We start from the raw sequence: 18,398 nt of genomic DNA, 5'->3' as shown, positions 1-18,398 counted from the left end.
AGCCCAGGTACTTTATTATACTGCAGGGAACGTTGATACTCTGCAGTTTTGTGTTACAGCACCTTTACTTTTGTAGTGCTAAATGAATTCTGGAGATGTGAGTATTTTATCTGATGGATGCAGAGCAGCAGAGGGGAAAGTTGCTTGCTGCACTGTTCCAAACATCCCACTCTCCACACAGCCTGGCCAATAACAGGTGTGATTTATGGACCAGGCAGGTACAAGTCGATTTAAAACATTTGTTATTTCTTCAGTAATGGAGAAAATTATAGAGTGCTATAATGGATAACTCAGCCTCACATCTTCCAATAAATCTTTAAATGAATGTGTTCATATTGTTGGTAACTTTTGTTATCTATGAAAGTAATAAATAGGAAGCTAGATGGAACGTTAATAAAAAGGATATAATAAACCTGCAAATTTCTTGTGTTCAATGCAGAAGTCTGTAAATGATGCCTCAGAATTTCTGTCTTTAGCTCAGCAAAGCAGGGTTTTTCCAGGAGTTGTGGCTGGCCTGTCCCTGAAAGTGCCCAAGGCTGGGCTGGATGGAGCTCTGAGCAACCTGGGCTAGTGGAAGGTGTCCTTGCCCACGGCAGGGGGTGGGACTGGGTGGGCTTTAGGGTCCCCCAATCCCAACTGTTGTATGATAATTAACCTCTGGAAGTGTCAGAGGATTTTCTCAGTTGGTGCTCTCTCTCAGTCAAACCTTGCAGTTGGCAGATGTGCTGGCTGCAGCTTTGCAATCAACACGTTTGCTCGGTGAAAGTGGATTGAGCTTCTTTTGTTCAAAACAACACAACTTAAAATGCCACCTGACTCACCTGAGCCAATGTGACATGGTGACTTCTTTTCCTACCCTTTTTATGTCAACTTGTCGACTTCTAAAACATTTACTTTCTTTTGTTTATGTGCTTGTTGCAATGTTTTTTCCATGTGAAGTGTTTTTAAAGTTTATTTTGTCTTGGGTTTTCTAAAAATATTCAAAGAATGGAGGGGGAATAGCTGTCCCTTGTAACATGCAGATCCTTGGAAAGCAGATGAGCTATTCCCTGTCCTTGCAGGGTGACAGAGCAGTCCATGAGGCTGATTGTTTTAAGTGTTACTCAAATTGATCTTCCTACTTTGGATTAAGTTTTACTTAATGAGGAAGTAATGAGATTATCATAGACAAAAAGGACTATGTCTCTTTTGGGAACGCACCATTTCAGAGACTTGACTTTATTTCAAACAGATCCATAATTCTTTCTTCAGGGGAATGTAAATTTAAACTGCAGTCATACTATGGGACTTCTCTAGCAACTGTTTTGACACTGAATTATTGAAGTATTATACTGTGTATTTTCCTGGGGAAAGGATTGACTGCTGCAAGATTAGCACGTTCTGGATGGGTGCCATTCTCAGATAGTTAGTTCAACCAGAAGAGAATGGATCTGATTAAGGGATAAAGCTGGTTATTTGTTTGTTGTTTGTACTCTGTGCCCTACAATGGGACTGATTCTTTGCCTCTTTTCCCTGACAATAATTAGGATGAGAGGGTTCCAACAACTTCATGTTAATATTCTTTTTCTTTGAATGAAAACATGCAGTAGCTAAGCAATAACATTTCCATTAAACTTTAAAATCTTAAAAGAAGCCTTCCGCAGATTTTTAAGGAATCTCCAGCTATTCCAACAAGGGCCTGAGAATAAGGGATACCTGTGTTGGGGGATTTTTTCTGACTTTGTATTTTTTAGGCTCATCTGCCCTAATCTGCAATCCAGGTTCCCACTGATGCTGTGTTCCAAGTTTTCAGTCAGCCGGTGGTTCAGCTCTGGTTTGTAGTGCTGTACACCCAGGGTAAGTTACTGAGCCTCTGAGGATTGTGGGATTCACAGACATGAAGAGCAGCTGCTGCACTGTCATGGATGGTGCTATTAAACTGAGTTTTGGGTAGAGCTGATTCACATTATTAATTTTTGCATTTAATAATGTGACTGATTTAAAACATGCATAAAAAGTTGTGCTTTAGAAGGCACATCCAGGCTGTTCGGCACTGTGCCCACCCCCCAGCAGTGCTGCCCTTCAGTGCCTGAGCAGCAGTTTGGCTGGGAGGGAGAAGTGGCACTCGGGACCCAGATCTGCAAAGATCTGTGTGTGCAAATGACCTGTTGAATGGAGAGAGGGGAATTAGGCTCCTTCCAAGTTACTGGTTAAGCTCACTGGGAGCACTCACAGTTGTGGAACCAGGGCCTGGCCTGGACCTGACTCATCCCCAGGAGCAGCCTGGGGCAGACTCTGCTTGCTCCAGAAATGCTGACTAACACTGGGGAGTTTAATTTCTATTTAAATGAAAGGGAGGAGGATCTTGCCTCAATATTGGCTGTTCCCATATGCAGGAATAAACTGATGTTGTACACCTCAGGCACCAGCAAAGGTTTCCACTAAGAAGTGTTTGGCTGAATTGGAGATGTAATCTTTTAAGAGGTCACATTTGTTATTGCCTAGTAGAGTTCAGAATTGTGGTGAAATACTAAATTATCAAAAGGAGGAGATACTGAGGATTGGTAAATCTCATGCTTTTTACTGCTGCTAAAAGATTTATCTGTGTCTGACTGCAGGCAGAGCTGAGTTGGTGTTCTTGGGGGACAGGTTTCTGTGTACAGGGGCTTCTGGTTGAATTTTTTGTACTTCTTTCTAAGATGCATCCAGACTTCTGGTCTAGGGACTGTATTGAAGTTTGAGCCAAGTCTTGAAGCACAGGGTCTGAATTTGGGCTTAGATGGACTCTTATAGTATTGGAGAGATTTTTAGCTATATTGGCATTAAAGCAGAGATAAATTTAACTGGCAGTGCTTTTATCATTTTGATTGGTACATTTGCTTACTGAAGATAAAATACAGGTTTATATAGATCTTGTCCTTTTCCAAAACCATGTCAGCGTTCATTTTCTGTGTTTTAGTGAGATCATAACGTTGAATTTATGATAACAGAAAATGATGTCCGTGAAAAGCCGAGATCAAATACAGACGTATGACGTCACTGTGGAATAGAGAAATGGGATGGCTAGAAGGGAACAAGGACTTGGTTAATCAGGCACAGTAGCCCTAAAATTACAGAAAACGGCCCATAAGGTTTTTTCTGCATCAGTTCTGTTTCTGGAGATGTATTTGCCTGCTTTCTTTTCAAAGGAGGTAAAGCTAAGGTGAATATGTGAAATTTTGTTCAAGTGCTGACATTAAATCAGAAATGTGTCAGTAGAAAGATATTAACAATTTGCCAAAGGAATAAGTAAATAAATAATCCAGAGGGGTAGCTCTGCTGCTGCTAATCTTACTGGTATCCACAGTTATTTTTCAAAAAGGACAGCATTTCCTGTGTTAGGAGAAGCTTGTCATTTAAATCTGGCCAGATGGAGCCAGATTAGGCTGATGGCTCCCAAAATGTGTGATCCAGGAGAGTGACGCTGACGTGGCAGCTGCACAGGGGACAGTCATAAAAGGGGGTTAGAGAGGGAAGGGGGCCATCACCTTAAAGCTTTCAAGTGCTTCCAATTTTTCATGAATATCTGACCCTTTGTTTTAGGGTCAGATAAGAGTCCCTGGTAGTATACTCTTCCCAAATTTATCAGTAGAAGTAGCACTTGGATGGTGAGAAAACAAAAGAAAGTGGGGGGGAGGAAGGCTGACTACCTATAGCAGAGAACTGGGGTTTCTTTTAAGCTTGTGAAAGACCAGACTGTCAGCTTCTTGTGCAGTTATTTTCTAAAGACAGGTGTTTCATCTGGCCTTTACATTATTCAGCATTTTGCAATGTCTCCTCACCCTGATTTGTTTTATTAAGCTAATAAAATCTTAGCCCTACTAAAGGTAGGTATGGTGCAGTAATGAAATTGTCAGCTGGTATTCCCTTTCTCTTCATCCGGCTGAAGGTCCTGACCTGACCTGACCTGGTTTTCTTTTAATTTGTTTCTAAATCCCTCGCTCTTGTTTTTGACCACCAACAGCAGAGCTGGAACAGGCACTGTGAGCTGATGGGGAAGGCAGGAGAATAACCAGAAGCCAGCCTGGAAATCACACTGGGGAAAGTCCAGGTTTGTCTTGCAAGGTGCTGCTCATTCTGCCAAGCCTGGGTAGGGGTTGCTGGTACTTTCAGAAACGGTTTGCATCCTCCTGTGCAGTTGTACAGCACATAATGCTAACTGGCAGAGCTCCCTAATGCAGCTCTTTGCCGCCTTCTTTTAGGGCTTTCATTTTCTCTCTTGTTAATGATTTCCTTGTGGCTGTGTCCTGAAGAGCTGTGTTTGAAAGTTTTAAATGCTAAGGTGTTAATCTTCTGGAATCTGTTCATAGCCTTTCTGGTCACAAATGATAAATGGATTGACCAAGTTCCTGGATAGTGTGGTCGGTTCAAGCTGCATTTTGTGGATAATAATAACTAATGGCTAAAAAAACACCACAGAAACAAACCTATTCCCAAAGAAACTGTGGCAAGGGAAATTAGGTTCCTCTGGTTCGAAGCAGTACTGCTTACTGAATAACCTTCCTTAGAAAGGAGGTATAAAAATTTAAGTTATTCTGTTGCACCCTGTGAAGGCAAAAATATGCTTTAGTGCAATTAACTCTTCCTGAAATTGATATTTCTACTCTGTAAGTAGTTTAGATTCCAGAATGCATAGGTGTATGGAAAAAAAAAATCATTAGCTGTAACTCATTAGCTCTGTTCAAGCAGCAGCAAACCTTTAAAAATTAATAATTTTCATGGGGAATGCTAAGTCTGTGTTGTAAGATGTAGTATGCATTCAGTGCAAGATTTCAATTGAAGGTGACAGGGAGCCTGCTGGGGAGGGGTTGAGCAAGGACCCCCAGAATTAATCACCTGTCAGTTAAATTTCTTGGGTTTAAACCTACAAATAATTCTATCTTTGTAAAGTGTCTTTATGATGTAAATACACTAAGCCTCACCCTAAATTGATTTCCTTTCCCCTTTAATACTGATTCTACAACCAGGAGAAATACTAACATCTCATAGAATTTAATGGGAGCATTGACATAGTTGAAATTACTCTTTTAAGGTTATAAAATACAAAAATACCAATAGTCTCTTCAAGTGCAAAAGTATGAAGGTGATTAGAAGCACTGCCAGATGCAAAATCTAGTTAAAAACTAAGATGTGCCCTGAAACATTTGCATCACTTTCCATGAACTAGAGTGGAAATGCAAGAGGAAGTAGAAAAAAAAAATCTGCTACATGTGATTCTCCATGGGTTATGCTTGCAAGAATGAAAACTAGAAGTAGATTTTATGCTATGTGGAATTGCTGAATCCCAGGGATCAGAGGGATTTCCTGGAGTGGTGCTGGGACCCTGAGCTCCCAGAGCAGTGTCACTGCTGTGGCACTGGGCTGGGAAAGCTGAAGGTGGAGGCTTGAATGCCCTTTCTAAAGACTAACCATGTGAAAAGAGCAGTCAGAGAATGTTCTGAGGTAAATTGTGTGCTTTGTGCCACTGAATGCCCTCCCTCCCTTGAGCCTGGGGGAGGTGGGTGCTGAGAACTGCCAGTGGTGCAGGCAAAGCCAAGGCAGCTTTCACCGTTGTGTGTCTCTCCTTTTGACTCTGCAAGGAGCTCTGCTGTCCCACACTGTAGTTGGGACTATCCCATGTTTTGTTTTCCTTTGTAGATATATTTTCCTGCTTTTCCTTTGAGGAATTCTGGTGGCTCGGTTGAAGCTGCTGCTGGTGCAGATCTCCAAAGCTCACGTGGTGCCCCAAGTGTTGTGCAGACAATCTGCTCCAAGTGCAGTGCAGATATATTTATTTCTGTTTGCAGTCTCACAACATGATAGCCCTGCTGATATCTCTGCTAAGGAAATCAACACTGCTGAGTAAATATTAACCGTTGTACACAAAACCCTCAAGAGAACTTGCTGTTGTTTAAAAATGGTGCTGCTGATCTGAAGAGCTCCAATGGCTCTGCTGGAGAATGGCCAAGCTTGTTCAGGATCCTTGGGAGGGTTCTGGCCCTGCTTTTCCTGACCCATGTAACTACAGGCTGCATCTGATAGGGGAAGAAGAGATTTGATGCAGTTAGTCTTCACTCCTATGTTATTAATAGCATCAGTAGGGTTACAGAAATACCAAGCCACAGTTAAATATTCACATTTTCCTGACAGAGCCTATGAATTGAGACTTATGATCTTTCTAAGAAAGAAATCTATGAAAGGTTTAGACTGGTCAATCAAAAAAGTTTTAAAATAAAGAATTTAAATACCTTGTGATGCTTTCCCTTTTCTCTAAATCCAGGTATTTACTCTTAAATGAAAGGGTAAAATTCAGCAAAGAATTTGAGGTTTTTATTATTAGTGTTTTGAATTTTCCCGTTCAACCTTAATGACTGTAAATTCAGTGGAAGATTGTCACATAATTGTGCTGGACTTTCCAGAAAGTGCTGAATATTATAGAATTCCATGGAAATGATGCCAGTTTCAAGGGTTTCACTTTTCCTTTGTTATGGTTCCCTCTCTGTCCCCGTTTATAATTGCAGAATTTCGTGATTTGTCTGCTTTCCCCTCCTCCCAGGAAGACGATCTTGGAGGCTGGAAATCTAAGGGAATTATGACAGCAGGGAGACTAAACTAAAACTAATTTATAGACTTGTAAACAACCTGAATAAAAAGAATTTTCTTTATATGCCTTTTGAAATTATCTGCCCATAACTTAAAGATTTGTGTGTTGGTGATGGAGCATTTCTTGTTCAGTTGTATTTCCAGTGACAAGTCCTAGAGACAGAAAGGCAAGCCTGTGTGTAGCTGACCTTTCTAAGAAGAAGCAGAAAATCATATTTTGTCTTTAGGGGGAGAAGAAGCAATATTTAAACTGGCTTTGTGCATCCTGAAGAAATAAGTAAGGTGAATCCCATACTTCACTGTGTTATGTAAATCCCTACCTTAAGGCTTTACATATATAATTAATTTGAATTTTTTTAAAAATCTATTCCAACCGAAGTATATATGCAGTTAGGAAATTGTATGTAGATAAGCTGATGTATAGATAAAACATTAGCATGACAAATGGGCCAAAGTTGCTTCTGGTATGGAGAATTGCCTCATTTGTCTGGATGAATCTGGCAGTGTTATATGGTTACAAACTGAAACCAAATAATTGCTGCCAGCAGAGAAAAAGAGAATCAGCAGTACGAATGTGCTAACATTTTCCTTCCTTTCTTTCCCCCTTGACTTTCCAGGAGGATGTAGAGTTTGGCATAGAACTGTGAATTTATTTGCAGGTGACTATCAGATGGTAAAATACACATTAGTGTTTCAAGAGGAAAATGAACTCCCTCATGTATTCGCTGGCTTTTGTGTTTTTTTAATTTCAATATTTGTGATCAGTTGATGACATTCAGTGTCGCTTCTGACCTATTGATCCTGCCAAATACTTTCAGCCCAGATTTGCAAAGGCCGCTCTTGGGTGAGGACAGGGGACATTTAGCCTGCAAGGGACAGTCTCATAGCCGTGCTAAAGAACACTGGAGACTGTCCATGAAGCTCTGAGAAATGTCACACTTTAGCCATGAGATTCACTCTTTTGCCCTTGGTTTGGTCCAGGAGTGTTCCCTGTGCACAGCCTGCTGCTCGTGTGTTTTCTCTGCCTTGTCCCTTCCCAGTTCCCATGGACAGGACACCCTCACACTGAGCACAGCAGCAGGGAGGGTGTGGCTGTGATTTCAACTGCATTTACCATGTCTGTGCAGTAGGTGTGGACACTCATTCCTGGGCCTGTGGGCTGTCTAAGCTGGATTTTTACACTGTGTTGTTTTTGATGGTTCCGCTGTACTTTCCAGCTCACAGGAAAGTACAATGTTGACTGTCTTTGGTTGCAGTCTCACATTTTTATTTGACTGGCATTAGTAGCTCTCTCTCAGAGTAGTTCCCTTTCCATTGCTTCTGCTGCTCTTCCTTCCCACCTTTGTGTTGCATTGTGCCACTCTTGTAATTTGTAGGGATAAACTAGTTCAATTCACTAGAACAGTGAGGAAATAACTCCATGATACACCATTGAACAGTCTTTGCTCCTCTACTGTTTACTGTGTTGCTGCTTGCTGTAGGACCAGACAAAAGTCAGAGGTATGACAAAGAGGAGGAATCTTGTGTGTAGGGAATTTTGGCTTAGTAGAACAGGGTTTGTGGGAGCCTGGTTGGACATGACCTTCCCCTTCTGGTGTGACTCAGTGGTGGATTCGGTCGGGCTCAAACATTTCAGTTGGATCTGCTGCTTTTATTTATATGCCAGACCTGAGGTGGCATCCACGTATGTTTAATTATGGTGAAAGCAAGGGGCTTGAGACTTCAAAGGTCTTTTTACAGTGTGGTGTAACTTATTTTATCTTAAATGTCACAGTAGTCCCACAATGATGTGGGTACTTGATACAGCTGCTCACCAGGAGCTGAGCCACTGCTGCTGAAAGAGCTGACTGGGTTTCACAGGTGTTAATGCAGAGACTCCTAAAGGGATCAAGACACAGTCTCTAAATGCAAGAAAAGAGTGATCTTTTCAGGCTTAATTTCTATGAAGCAAAGAACACCTCAAAAACTGATCTTATGTTTGAGTCAAGGGACTTGTTATATTCTGAAAAGCATAAAGCAAAGACTAGATATCCGTGTGACAGCATTACAGATTTCAGAGGAAATAATATTTTGTTTTCTTAGCTGGTAAATGATATGAGCCACATGAAATCCCTCTTAAAATGAGAGATGAACTTGAGGAATTTCTGTCCAATTACATTTTTAGTGAGATGTACCTCTTTCAGAAAATAATAGATATTTTTGAATGTGTTTTTAGATTGCTTCCACAATGTTAGTGTTCTCAAAACATCTGTTTGTTTCTCAACAGATATAAAAAACATCTGAAAAATAAAAATGGCTGAACTGGACCATGGAACATTGTTTTCAACTCCTAGGATTAGTGATGGAGGTGTGTATGCTATCATGTTCAAGTTTAATTGTTTTATCAACTGCTTGTGAAATACTCTGTGCAACTAATAGCTGCATATAGAAGCTGCTGTAGCTCTCTGATCATGGTTTGGGTTGGGAGGGACCCTAAAGCTCATCCTGTCCCACCCCCTGCCATGGGCAGGGACACCTCCCACCAGCCCAGGTTGCTCCAAGCCCTGTCCAACCCGGACTTGGACACTTCCAGGGATCCAGGGGCAGCCACAGCTTCTCTGGGCAGCCTGTGCCAGGGCCTCCCCACCCTCACAGGGAAGAATTTCTTCCTCGATTCCTGTCTGAATCTGGCCTCTTTTCAGGTTAAAACTGTTGCCCCTCGTGCAATTTACAGGCCCTGGTAAAGAGTCTTTCTCTGTTTTCCTTATAAGCCCCCTTTATATATTAAGAGGCTGCAATAAAGCTTTCCTGGAGCCTTCTCCAACTGCGCATCCCCACCTCTCACAGCCTGTTCTCCACATGAGAGATGTTCCAGCTTTCCAGAGCGTTTGGGTCTGGAGTTTTTACCTCCTTGAATGTGGAATGATTTTCCGTGATCTCTGCTGGACAGTGTTTCAAGCAGCCTCAGAAAGAAGGAAAAAAAATCTTTACATAGAAAAACTCACAAAGGGGGCTTAAAAAAGCTGCCTAAAGACTGGGAGAAAGGAGGTTGTTCGTACTAAGCTCACAGGGTAAAAAGGAAGAATTTAGTGGATCAAACTACTGAATGCTTTTTGTTTAAGGTATATAGAGAATAAAGAAATAGTCTTAATACAAGATCAGAGCTATAACCTGCTTAGCATAACACTGACCTGGTGGAATAATTGGTGTGATGAGAAGATGAGTGGTGAGAAAATGAGGACTGGTGAGCAGGAGGGAAGGAGGGAGCCCTCCCTCCTCTATGCAGGTCGTGTGTCCTCTCCCCTGCACGGGGGGTTGCCTGTGGAACTCTGGATGATGAGGAGGAGGGGGAAGAAGCCACAGTTCTGTTCTGAATGGCAGCCTGGCACAGTCCCATGAGCCAGGAAATCTGTCCATAAACACTGGGCAGCTCTGTCTGAGGTTACCTCAGAGGTTCTCTCTGGTTCTGTTGACAAATCCCATTCAGGCAGGGTTTGCAGTCCTGATTTCCTGGAGTTGTTCTGATATAACTGTTGGTCTGTGTGGCTGGAGATGCAGTGGGAAATGGAACTGCAACTCATCCCCTTTGCATGGGTTTGGTAGTTTTTATACCTCTTAGAAAAAAATCACTCCATAGGTTGCTCAATCCATAGGTTACAATAAACATTGAGGCAGTTTTCTGCTTGCTGCCAGAAGAATGCATACATTGAAATTTAGGTATTTCTGTATTAGAAGTTACTAAAATTCCAGTAAATGCAGTTTAAAGTGAATTCATAATGAAATTCACATGTAAACAATGCTTTTAAAACATTTTGTAAACATACAGCTGGTTACTGTTTCTTATATAATTCTCATTTCCCAACTAACAGTCTCTGTTATGGAAACTTCTGGTGTTTAAAATGTACTGGTTCTAATTTCTATCTGTAATTTCTTTCATTTTATGACTCACACTTAAATTATTTCTCCACAATTTGAAATGACCTTATGTGTTTTATGTGACAACTAGAAAATCCAGTGATTCCTGCAAGAAAGGCTCTTTGCGGCCAGAAGTACAAACCTGTTGACTATAAACATCTGCATGAACTTGCTGCAGAGGCAAAAATGGCCTCTGAAAAAACTCAGTTAAAGGTAGGATTTTTGTATTACTTGTAATGCGAATGCTTTTGAAGCTCAATGATCATATTTCTTCCAGCCCCAAGGAATCTGAGAATGAATAGGGATAAAAAATTGGTTCAGCCAGAGGGAGTCAGATATGAGAGTTTATCCCAGTGTTACTGTGATTTGGATGTGTTAATGTCAATGTATGGACTTTCTTTGAATCAGAGATGCAAAATATGTGTGGATTCTGCTTCCTCAAAAGACAGGAAAAGTTTGTATTTGAGTGCTTTGTGGAAACTCATCCAAACTTATTACGTAAAATCAGAGGCAATGAAGAATTTATGGGAACAAATGGGAAGGCTGACCCAGACAATAAGCTAAACAAAAAGATATGAAGCAAGGATTTCCAAATGTTAAGCTGAGGTAGATCCTAAAAAAAATTAGAAGTGTTTAATAGCCATAAAATGTAAATGTAGAGTTCGACAGAGAGGTATAAATAGGTGCAGTAGTGTTCATGTGGTAAAAACCACAGGAATCTGTTTAATAGTACAGAAGGGTGACAGTGAATGAGAGAAAAAAATGCATATTTATATACTTTCTTCAATACAGGAAGCATTGCTTCCTTTAATGCATGGAGGGATCATATACCAAAAGTTCTGGCAGATATTTCTTCACAGATTGGCAGCACAAAATTTTACTGAATTCATCCAAACTTTATTTTTTCATCTCTCTTTTGGGTTTTCACCTTTTCAAGTGTTTTCCAACTGAGTAGGTAGTAAAATATATATATTCTGAAAGCTCCACAGAGAACAGTATGTGTTCCCACCTACTACTTTTTGTTGCTGATTCAAGCTATCCACATTTAGAAGAGCTGGGTTACTCCTCCTTTGAGGCAGAACCAAAGAAACAAATGGTAAATCAGTTGTTGACTGTTTAAGAAATAAAAAGACAGCACACACAGGAAAAGAGGGTAATATTGCAGCAGTTACACATAAATACGTAAATGACATTACTGTTGCTATAAAATAACTTCAAGAGCATATGTAAAGATGGAGTTTTGTTTCTCCTTAGTTTTAGAGCCAATTTAAAGATGTATGTATTTTCAGATTGCTTTAAATAAAGTGTTCTATTTGCTGAGGTCTAGTTTTAGTCACCTGATGGTAACCAAGAGGAAGCTGTAAGTAACTTTTTCAAGATGAAAATAGGTAAGCAATAAAAATAAAAGACATTATGTTTGATTTAGAAGCATTGTAACATACTGGTTGAGAGCATGGCACGGGTATGTTCCAGCTCTCTTCTAGTACAGCCACACATGCAGGTTCCTTGTTTCTCAGACACAATCACACAATGTCTCCATGGCACCTTTTGCAGCTTCTTATCCCAATAATACCCCATAACCAAGTTTGCTGCCAAGCACAATGGATCAGCCACATTCCAGCTGCTCTCCCTTATTCCTATCTAGGAACCAGGTATATTACAGAACTCAGGTCCATCTGAGATGGGGAAATGTTTCTAGTTTCAAAAGTAGGATTTTAGCTTTGGTGGTGGTGACTGAGGGGCTGTGATTGGAGAATTGCTGGGACCCTCCTTGCTTGCCTGTGAGTGCTGCCCAGCCCAATCCTACAGCTTTCCCTGCTGGTGTCCCTGGCCCAGGCAGGGCAGGAGCAGGAACATGCTGGGGGCTGTGCCTGTGTGTGTTCCCAGTGCTCTCGTGCTGTGAGCACAGAGGGCTCAGGGGTGGCTTTGTGCAGCTTGCCCTGGGCAGGACAATTGCAGGTTGATTCCACCTGAGCCAAGGGAAAACCCAGCAGTTTTGACTCGGAACATCATTCCTTTGTGGAACTAGATGTGGAGTGAGATCTTTATTCATTTCTCCCTGTTATGAACTAGGACAAGGCTTTCCCATGGTTTTTTCTTGTCTTGCCATTATCTGCAGGAAGGAGGTTCTGGGCAGGGGAAAAAAGGGCCTGTGTGTGAATTGTGGGAGCCGCTGGAGTCAGAAGTTGGCTGGGATAGGGGTGGGCAGGTGTTCTGGAGGAAGGGGATGGCAAGGCAGCACAAAGAGAAGGATCAGGAAAGGAGCTTTGTCCTCTGTATGCACTGAGAGAGGGGCCAGGGACAGTCAGGGTGGCAGGAGGGTGAGAGGAAATGTCTCAGGGATGTCTGGCAGCCACAGGCTTTGATCCCTTTTCCTTCACTGTTGGCTGGCCAGAATCGTGTGGCTGCCACTTCAGCAGCCTCCCCCTGGCACCTTTTCCTCTGGCTTAAGCACTAACTCCATCTGTCTCAAAAGCAGGTATTCCTATTTTATCTGAAGTGTGAAGCAATGTTTTTGTGAAGCCCTCAGTTTCAGAGCCTCTTTAATTGGATAGATTTTGTAAAAATACTCTTTTAGTCATACATTTTTGAAATTCTTTTTCTTGAAGGACAGTTTCACTCTTTCATCTTCCTACCTGTAAGAATGTTTCTTTCTCCTGCTCATCTTCCCCCCTGCTTCACCCCTGGGAAATAGGGATGGAAAAGGAAAGAAGAAAATGGACTGCATTTTTTTCATTTTCTCCTCTCATTTAATTGTGACTTGAAATGGAATAAGCTTCCTTTTCCCCATGAAAATTGGTTACACTTGAACACATTGTTCTTCAGAAAAACGTTTTTAGAAAAAAAGTTTTGAAAAAAGCTGTTACGTTCATCATTCTGTAGTAAAATTTTCAATATGAGGGCATTTGATAAAGCTATTGAACAGATTCAAAATACAGGCTTTAATTTTTCCTGCAGATTAAAAAAACAGAGCAAGTTTCAAAAATTAACAAAGAGCAAACGCTGCTGAAACAGCACCAGCAGGTGTGGTGGCAAGAGCATAAGAGGCTGAGCGAGAGCAGGTAAGAGCTGAGGAACCTGAAGGAGTCCTTGCTGAAGGAAGACAGCAGCAGCCAGAGTTTGTGTATGGAAGTTTTCAGTCTGGGTTCCTTTGGAGTCTGTCTCTGGGTGCGTGTATTGAGTGCACACTGAGAACAGGGGCCATTGGCACTGCTCCTGTCTGTTGCCCTGGGTACTGTACAGACACAGATCAACAGCAACGTCTGGGGCTTTCTTGCCACCTTCGTGTCCACATCCTGCACTTTATCCCTTCCCAGGCAAAGAATCCCCTTTTTAATTCATTATTTGAGGCTTATCATTCTTGCAAATAAAATGAATAAGAAATTAAAGCTTCTGTAAAATCCATGTTCATACCTTTCAGGCAAAAAGCAGAAGGAGAAATAAAGACTTTTCTTAATGAAGAAAGTCACAAGCACAACTTCTTTTTGGATTTGAGGGACTTGGGTAAGAATTTTTATTAATTTCTTAATTATTATTTTAAAGTCAAAATTATCTCGATTGTTTGTTTGAGTTTTTAAAAACCCTGTCTTGACAGGTTTAGATTTGGAGAGCACAGTGCTGTGTAATATTTTGTGTGTTTGAGAAAGCTTTCTTTTGTTTGGATCCAGAGTGGGAATTGTCCAGGCAGCGGGACACTTACCAAACAAACAGTGTAGTTCCTGTCTGGCAGCTAAAGGAGGATTTGAAACTCAAGCTGGCAGAAATGCAGCGTTCCCTCTCAGAAGAATCTTGTCAGAAACCTGAGATCGATTCATTTGAGATATTACAGCAGGTTGGTGTTTTAACTTTATTTTTACAATTTATTATCACCATATTTTTACCATTTACATTTCTTTTTGTTAAACTTTGAGACTAACTGACACATAGAGCATCCTGTAACCTCGCTACTTGCCACGGTATAGATCTCTGCCCACTAAAATCTGTAAAAGTGTAGCAGTGTAGGGCTGGAAATCGGACTGTTTCTAAATAAGAGGTTTCATAGTGTAACAAGATAAAGAAGTAACAATAACATGTTTCATAAAATAGATCAGATTTGTGAAGAACCAGCAGAAGGCAGTTTTGGAAGGTCTTGTCCTTGAAAGTCTGGCTTTGGAGAGAGAGCTTGAAGACTACAAAGCAAATGTAAGCTTTTCCTTGTATGTTCAGTTAGCAATTTCTTGAGAGAGAAAATACGATGCAGAGCAGTGTTCTGAGCAGTGTTTCTTCATTGTAGGCATTAGTGGGCTCTTTTGAGGAGAAAAATGGGCTTTTCCATGAAGTTCCTGCCGAGCTGCTGTCTCTGGAATGCCCTTACCCTGACCTGAAGACCTTGGTGATCCAGGAGTACCAAGAGCTTGCCAGTGGGTACTGGGCGAGGCTTCAGGAGGTCGACCAGCAGTTGGAAGCTTTATCCAGGTAAGGACAGGTTTTGTGCATGACTTTTCTTGGGGATAAAAGCATCTCTATAACGTCCTTTATAATGTGTAGGTGTTGCAGTTGGCTTTGCCACTTGAGCTGGTGCTGTTTGGTGCAGAGCAGTGCAGGCTCTGCCCAGCTCTGGGCTGGACAGTGGGGAAGTGTTTACACAGCTGAGGGTGGAGCCAGTCCTTGCCAAAGCTCTCTGCTGAAATAATAAGCAACATGTTTGGTGGGATAAGGAACCAACAGTCTGGTGTGTATCAAATGTCCTCTTCACATGCTCTTGCAGGAATAGAAGTTACTCTTTCTGCATGGTAATTACTATCAAATTTATGACAGAAAAGTGCAGGCTTTCTGAGACATGTTCAGAACGTTTTTATCTATAAAGCAGATAAAAAGGTCCAGTCTTCTCACAAGTTTTGGATCGTTGCAGTAGTTGTCATCACAAAGAAATGTGAAAAATGTATGCTCTGATTCAGATTAACTGAAAGAAGGAGAGATTTTTCTGTAAATGAAACACTTTATAGAAAGAACATTATTCATAATGATCTGGAAATGTAACAAACCTAAATATTAACAGTATAAAGCTTAACCTTTCTGCTGAGACTGTCTAGAGTGCAGGAGAGATACTGAGTTGCAGATATTGGACAGGCTTTGCCTTCTTTTTGCCATCTCCTGATATTCCTGTGGCTTAGGATGGCTTTGGGTTTAAAGGCTGAGAAGGGGGAGGTCAGTGGAAGGGTTGGAAGCCTGGGCAGAAGAAACTGGGGGAGAGCAGGAAGGTCCCTTGGTTTCTTTGGTAAAGCAATGGCACGCTGCTTCCCAATCTCTGTTTTCGGTATGCACCTCCAGTGCAGCACGTGGATCTTCTGGCCCTGCTGCTGAGATAGTTGGGTGTGCTGGAGCAGGTTCAAGGTGCTGGGTGCCACAGAAAGTGATGTTATGATCTACTTACCTTTTGTACAAATTGTGTAGATATTCTGTAGGTTGTTCTTCTGTTATTTGAAACCTGCATATTATTACTGTAGCATCCTAGCTGTTATAACATGATACTTATTACAAATTGCTTTGATTTATCCCATATTTATAGCATTTATTAAGCAGCAAGTGGCAAATTTACAGCAGTTGCTTTGCTGCTGTCTCTGATATTTTGTTACAGTTGCTGTTAAAGACCTTTAACAACCTCAGTGAGAACCTGTGACAAATGCTAAATCATTAAATATGTACTAAGTCTTTCTAGTGGTTTTAATTAAAATTGTGTTAAAGTTTATAATGAACACAGTTTTATTGAGTATTCATAAATTTAAATCCTTGACCCACACGGCATGTGTGCTACTGAATAACAAACATCAATGTAGACAACAGAACGTCTGAAAATGGTTGAAAAATCTGTGGTAGTATTTTCACTGCTCAGAGGCCAAGTGTGAATTCAGGGCTGGAGCTAGGTAATTTTGCACTGGCAATTCAAGAATATCAAGACTTAAATATAAAATACCATATTTTCAAGGGAAATAAATGCAGTTGTAGCATGAACACATGTGCAGTGGTGCTCTGAAGGAACGAAGTTGTGATCTCTAGATGGGAACGCCAAAGGGGATGTAGCTGGAGGAAATGCTGGAGGCAGTGGCAGCAATTTGCTGAGAGGAATGTGAGGCAATACTGGGGGGCAAGAGAGCCACTTTGGGTCAGCATGTGCCAGAACTGAGAGCTGGGAATTTAGGGAATCATAAATGAACCATCTGCAATTATCTCAGGCAATTTATTTAAAGCTAGATATTGGTTTTTTTGGAGATCAGAAGGCAAGCAAAATCTTTAATGTATTGCTCATTTATGATTCTATGATTTTATTCACAGCAACATTAAAAGTGTGTTTTCAATTAAAAAAAGCAAGACTTTGTTCTGATAGCATTGCTTACTTCCAATATCTGGGTTTATAAAAGATATGACACTCTTTGTCACTTCTTACGTTTATGTTGGTTAATTTGCATGGGAATATTCTGTGAGTTTGCAAAGATGCAGCCTTGTGATTGAAGTATTCTATAATTCATCAGGCAGCCTGTGATCCAAGTGGCACAGATAATGCTGTCAGAAATTGGAGTGACAGGTCCTTGACCTTGGTGTGTATCCCCTGTGCTCTACTGATTAATGTAGCCTTAATGAAGCCTTTGCAGTTATTGTCATTGCTCTGCACCCACAGAGACCAAACATCCTCCTGCAATACACTTCTTCCCTTGTTTTGATGATTTGAGAAGTTGCTCAGTAGTACAACTTGACTCTATGATAACATGGCAACCTGGTCACTTCAGCTGGGGGTTACTGCTCTGTCCTTTTTTCATCATATGCTTGAATGTACAGTGAAGAAACCTTCAGTTTATACTACTCCGGCATTGCACATCCCATTTTTAAACTGTTGAGACTGTCTGGAAAAGAGAATTCAGAAAATGCACATAGAATATCCAAAAAAAAAAGTTCAGACTAAGATAATATTCTCTTCTGTGTGCTTTTCAATCCCACTAGAGTGCCCATTGCAGTGGTCATTGCTTTTAGAAATGGAAGAAAAACTTGGGATTTTTTTCAAGCCTAGTATAGGATTATGATATTTTATAATCTAATTTAATTCCTTTTACTGCTGCTAAACCACAAGTTTTTGTGTTTGGGAAATACCCAGGTCCCGAGATATCCCACAAATCGTGGACTTGGAACTGATGTGTGTGTTATAGCTGCTGATTCTCTAAGCACTATTATATTTTTGCCAAGGAAGTCTGAATTATTAAAATCAGTGAAGGATGAATGGAGTATTGCAGACTCAGCACTGCATCCTTTCAAATGAGTGGGAGGGTAGGACCAAGTCAGGTACACGGAGCTCCTCTTTGCAGGCCTGTTCCCAGGATGCCTCTGGTACAAGTCGGCAGTGCCTTGATTAATAGCAGGGGTTGCCATCTCCCTTGGTGGCATCGTGGCAGCCTGTGTGTCTGCAGAGCCAACACGACAGCGGTGCCAGCACACGCTGCTGCTGCGAGGGATCTGTGGGGATTACAGGGGACAGGGGAGCTTCCCCTCGGAGCTGTTTGTATTCTTTGGGACGTGTAAAGCCAGGGATTAATGCTGGGTAAATCTGTTTCAAAGGAAGCAGCTGCCTCGGGGCTGTTGCAGAGAAGACAATTGCTGTGTTTCAGCTCCAAAACAAAGCCCAGCCTGTGCTGTGCTCTGGTACAATGCTGCACACAGGGACAGCCAGCGCTGCATTTCAAATTTGGGTCATGCTTTCAGCCTGGAAAACGTTCGTCGATATCTGGACACAGCAAAAACCTGATATTACCTTAACTCTTCCTGTCAAATGTGTTGGAGTTTCCAGAGGGGTTGTAGGTGAGCTGTTCCTCTGTGGAATTCCATGGCAGTGTCGCTGAGGTGCCGTCTCGGGTTCCCTCCGCAGGATGTTGACATTC

General features: G+C 41.4%; 1 protein-coding gene across 7 annotated transcripts in view; it reads left to right on the top strand.

The window, feature by feature from the left end:
* CCDC148 (coiled-coil domain containing 148) overlaps nucleotides 1–18,398 on the top strand; it is a 52,335-nt gene that overhangs the window by 6,147 nt on the left and 27,790 nt on the right. For 2 of the 7 annotated variants that reach the window (XM_017823763.1, XM_017823761.1), the window contains exons 2-10: nucleotides 3,983–4,069; nucleotides 6,733–6,882; nucleotides 8,867–8,947; nucleotides 10,586–10,707; nucleotides 13,453–13,556; nucleotides 13,916–13,998; nucleotides 14,163–14,326; nucleotides 14,581–14,676; nucleotides 14,768–14,949. In XM_017823763.1, the coding sequence (XP_017679252.1) occupies nucleotides 8,893–8,947; nucleotides 10,586–10,707; nucleotides 13,453–13,556; nucleotides 13,916–13,998; nucleotides 14,163–14,326; nucleotides 14,581–14,676; nucleotides 14,768–14,949 (806 nt within the window). In that variant the 5' untranslated portion in view covers nucleotides 3,983–4,069; nucleotides 6,733–6,882; nucleotides 8,867–8,892. Of the gene's footprint in view, nucleotides 1–3,982; nucleotides 4,084–6,732; nucleotides 6,883–7,237; nucleotides 7,260–8,866; nucleotides 8,948–10,585; nucleotides 10,708–13,452; nucleotides 13,557–13,915; nucleotides 13,999–14,162; nucleotides 14,327–14,580; nucleotides 14,677–14,767; nucleotides 14,950–18,398 lie in introns of those variants that run through there. The other 5 variants (XM_017823767.1, XM_017823768.1, XM_017823762.1 and 2 more) reach the window with 4 other exon arrangements.

Source organism: Lepidothrix coronata, unplaced genomic scaffold, assembly GCF_001604755.1.
Source record: "Lepidothrix coronata isolate B3197 unplaced genomic scaffold, Lepidothrix_coronata-1.0 Scaffold105, whole genome shotgun sequence".
Lineage (NCBI taxonomy): Eukaryota > Metazoa > Chordata > Aves > Passeriformes > Pipridae > Lepidothrix > Lepidothrix coronata.
This window is presented reverse-complemented; position numbering and strand designations above follow the sequence as displayed.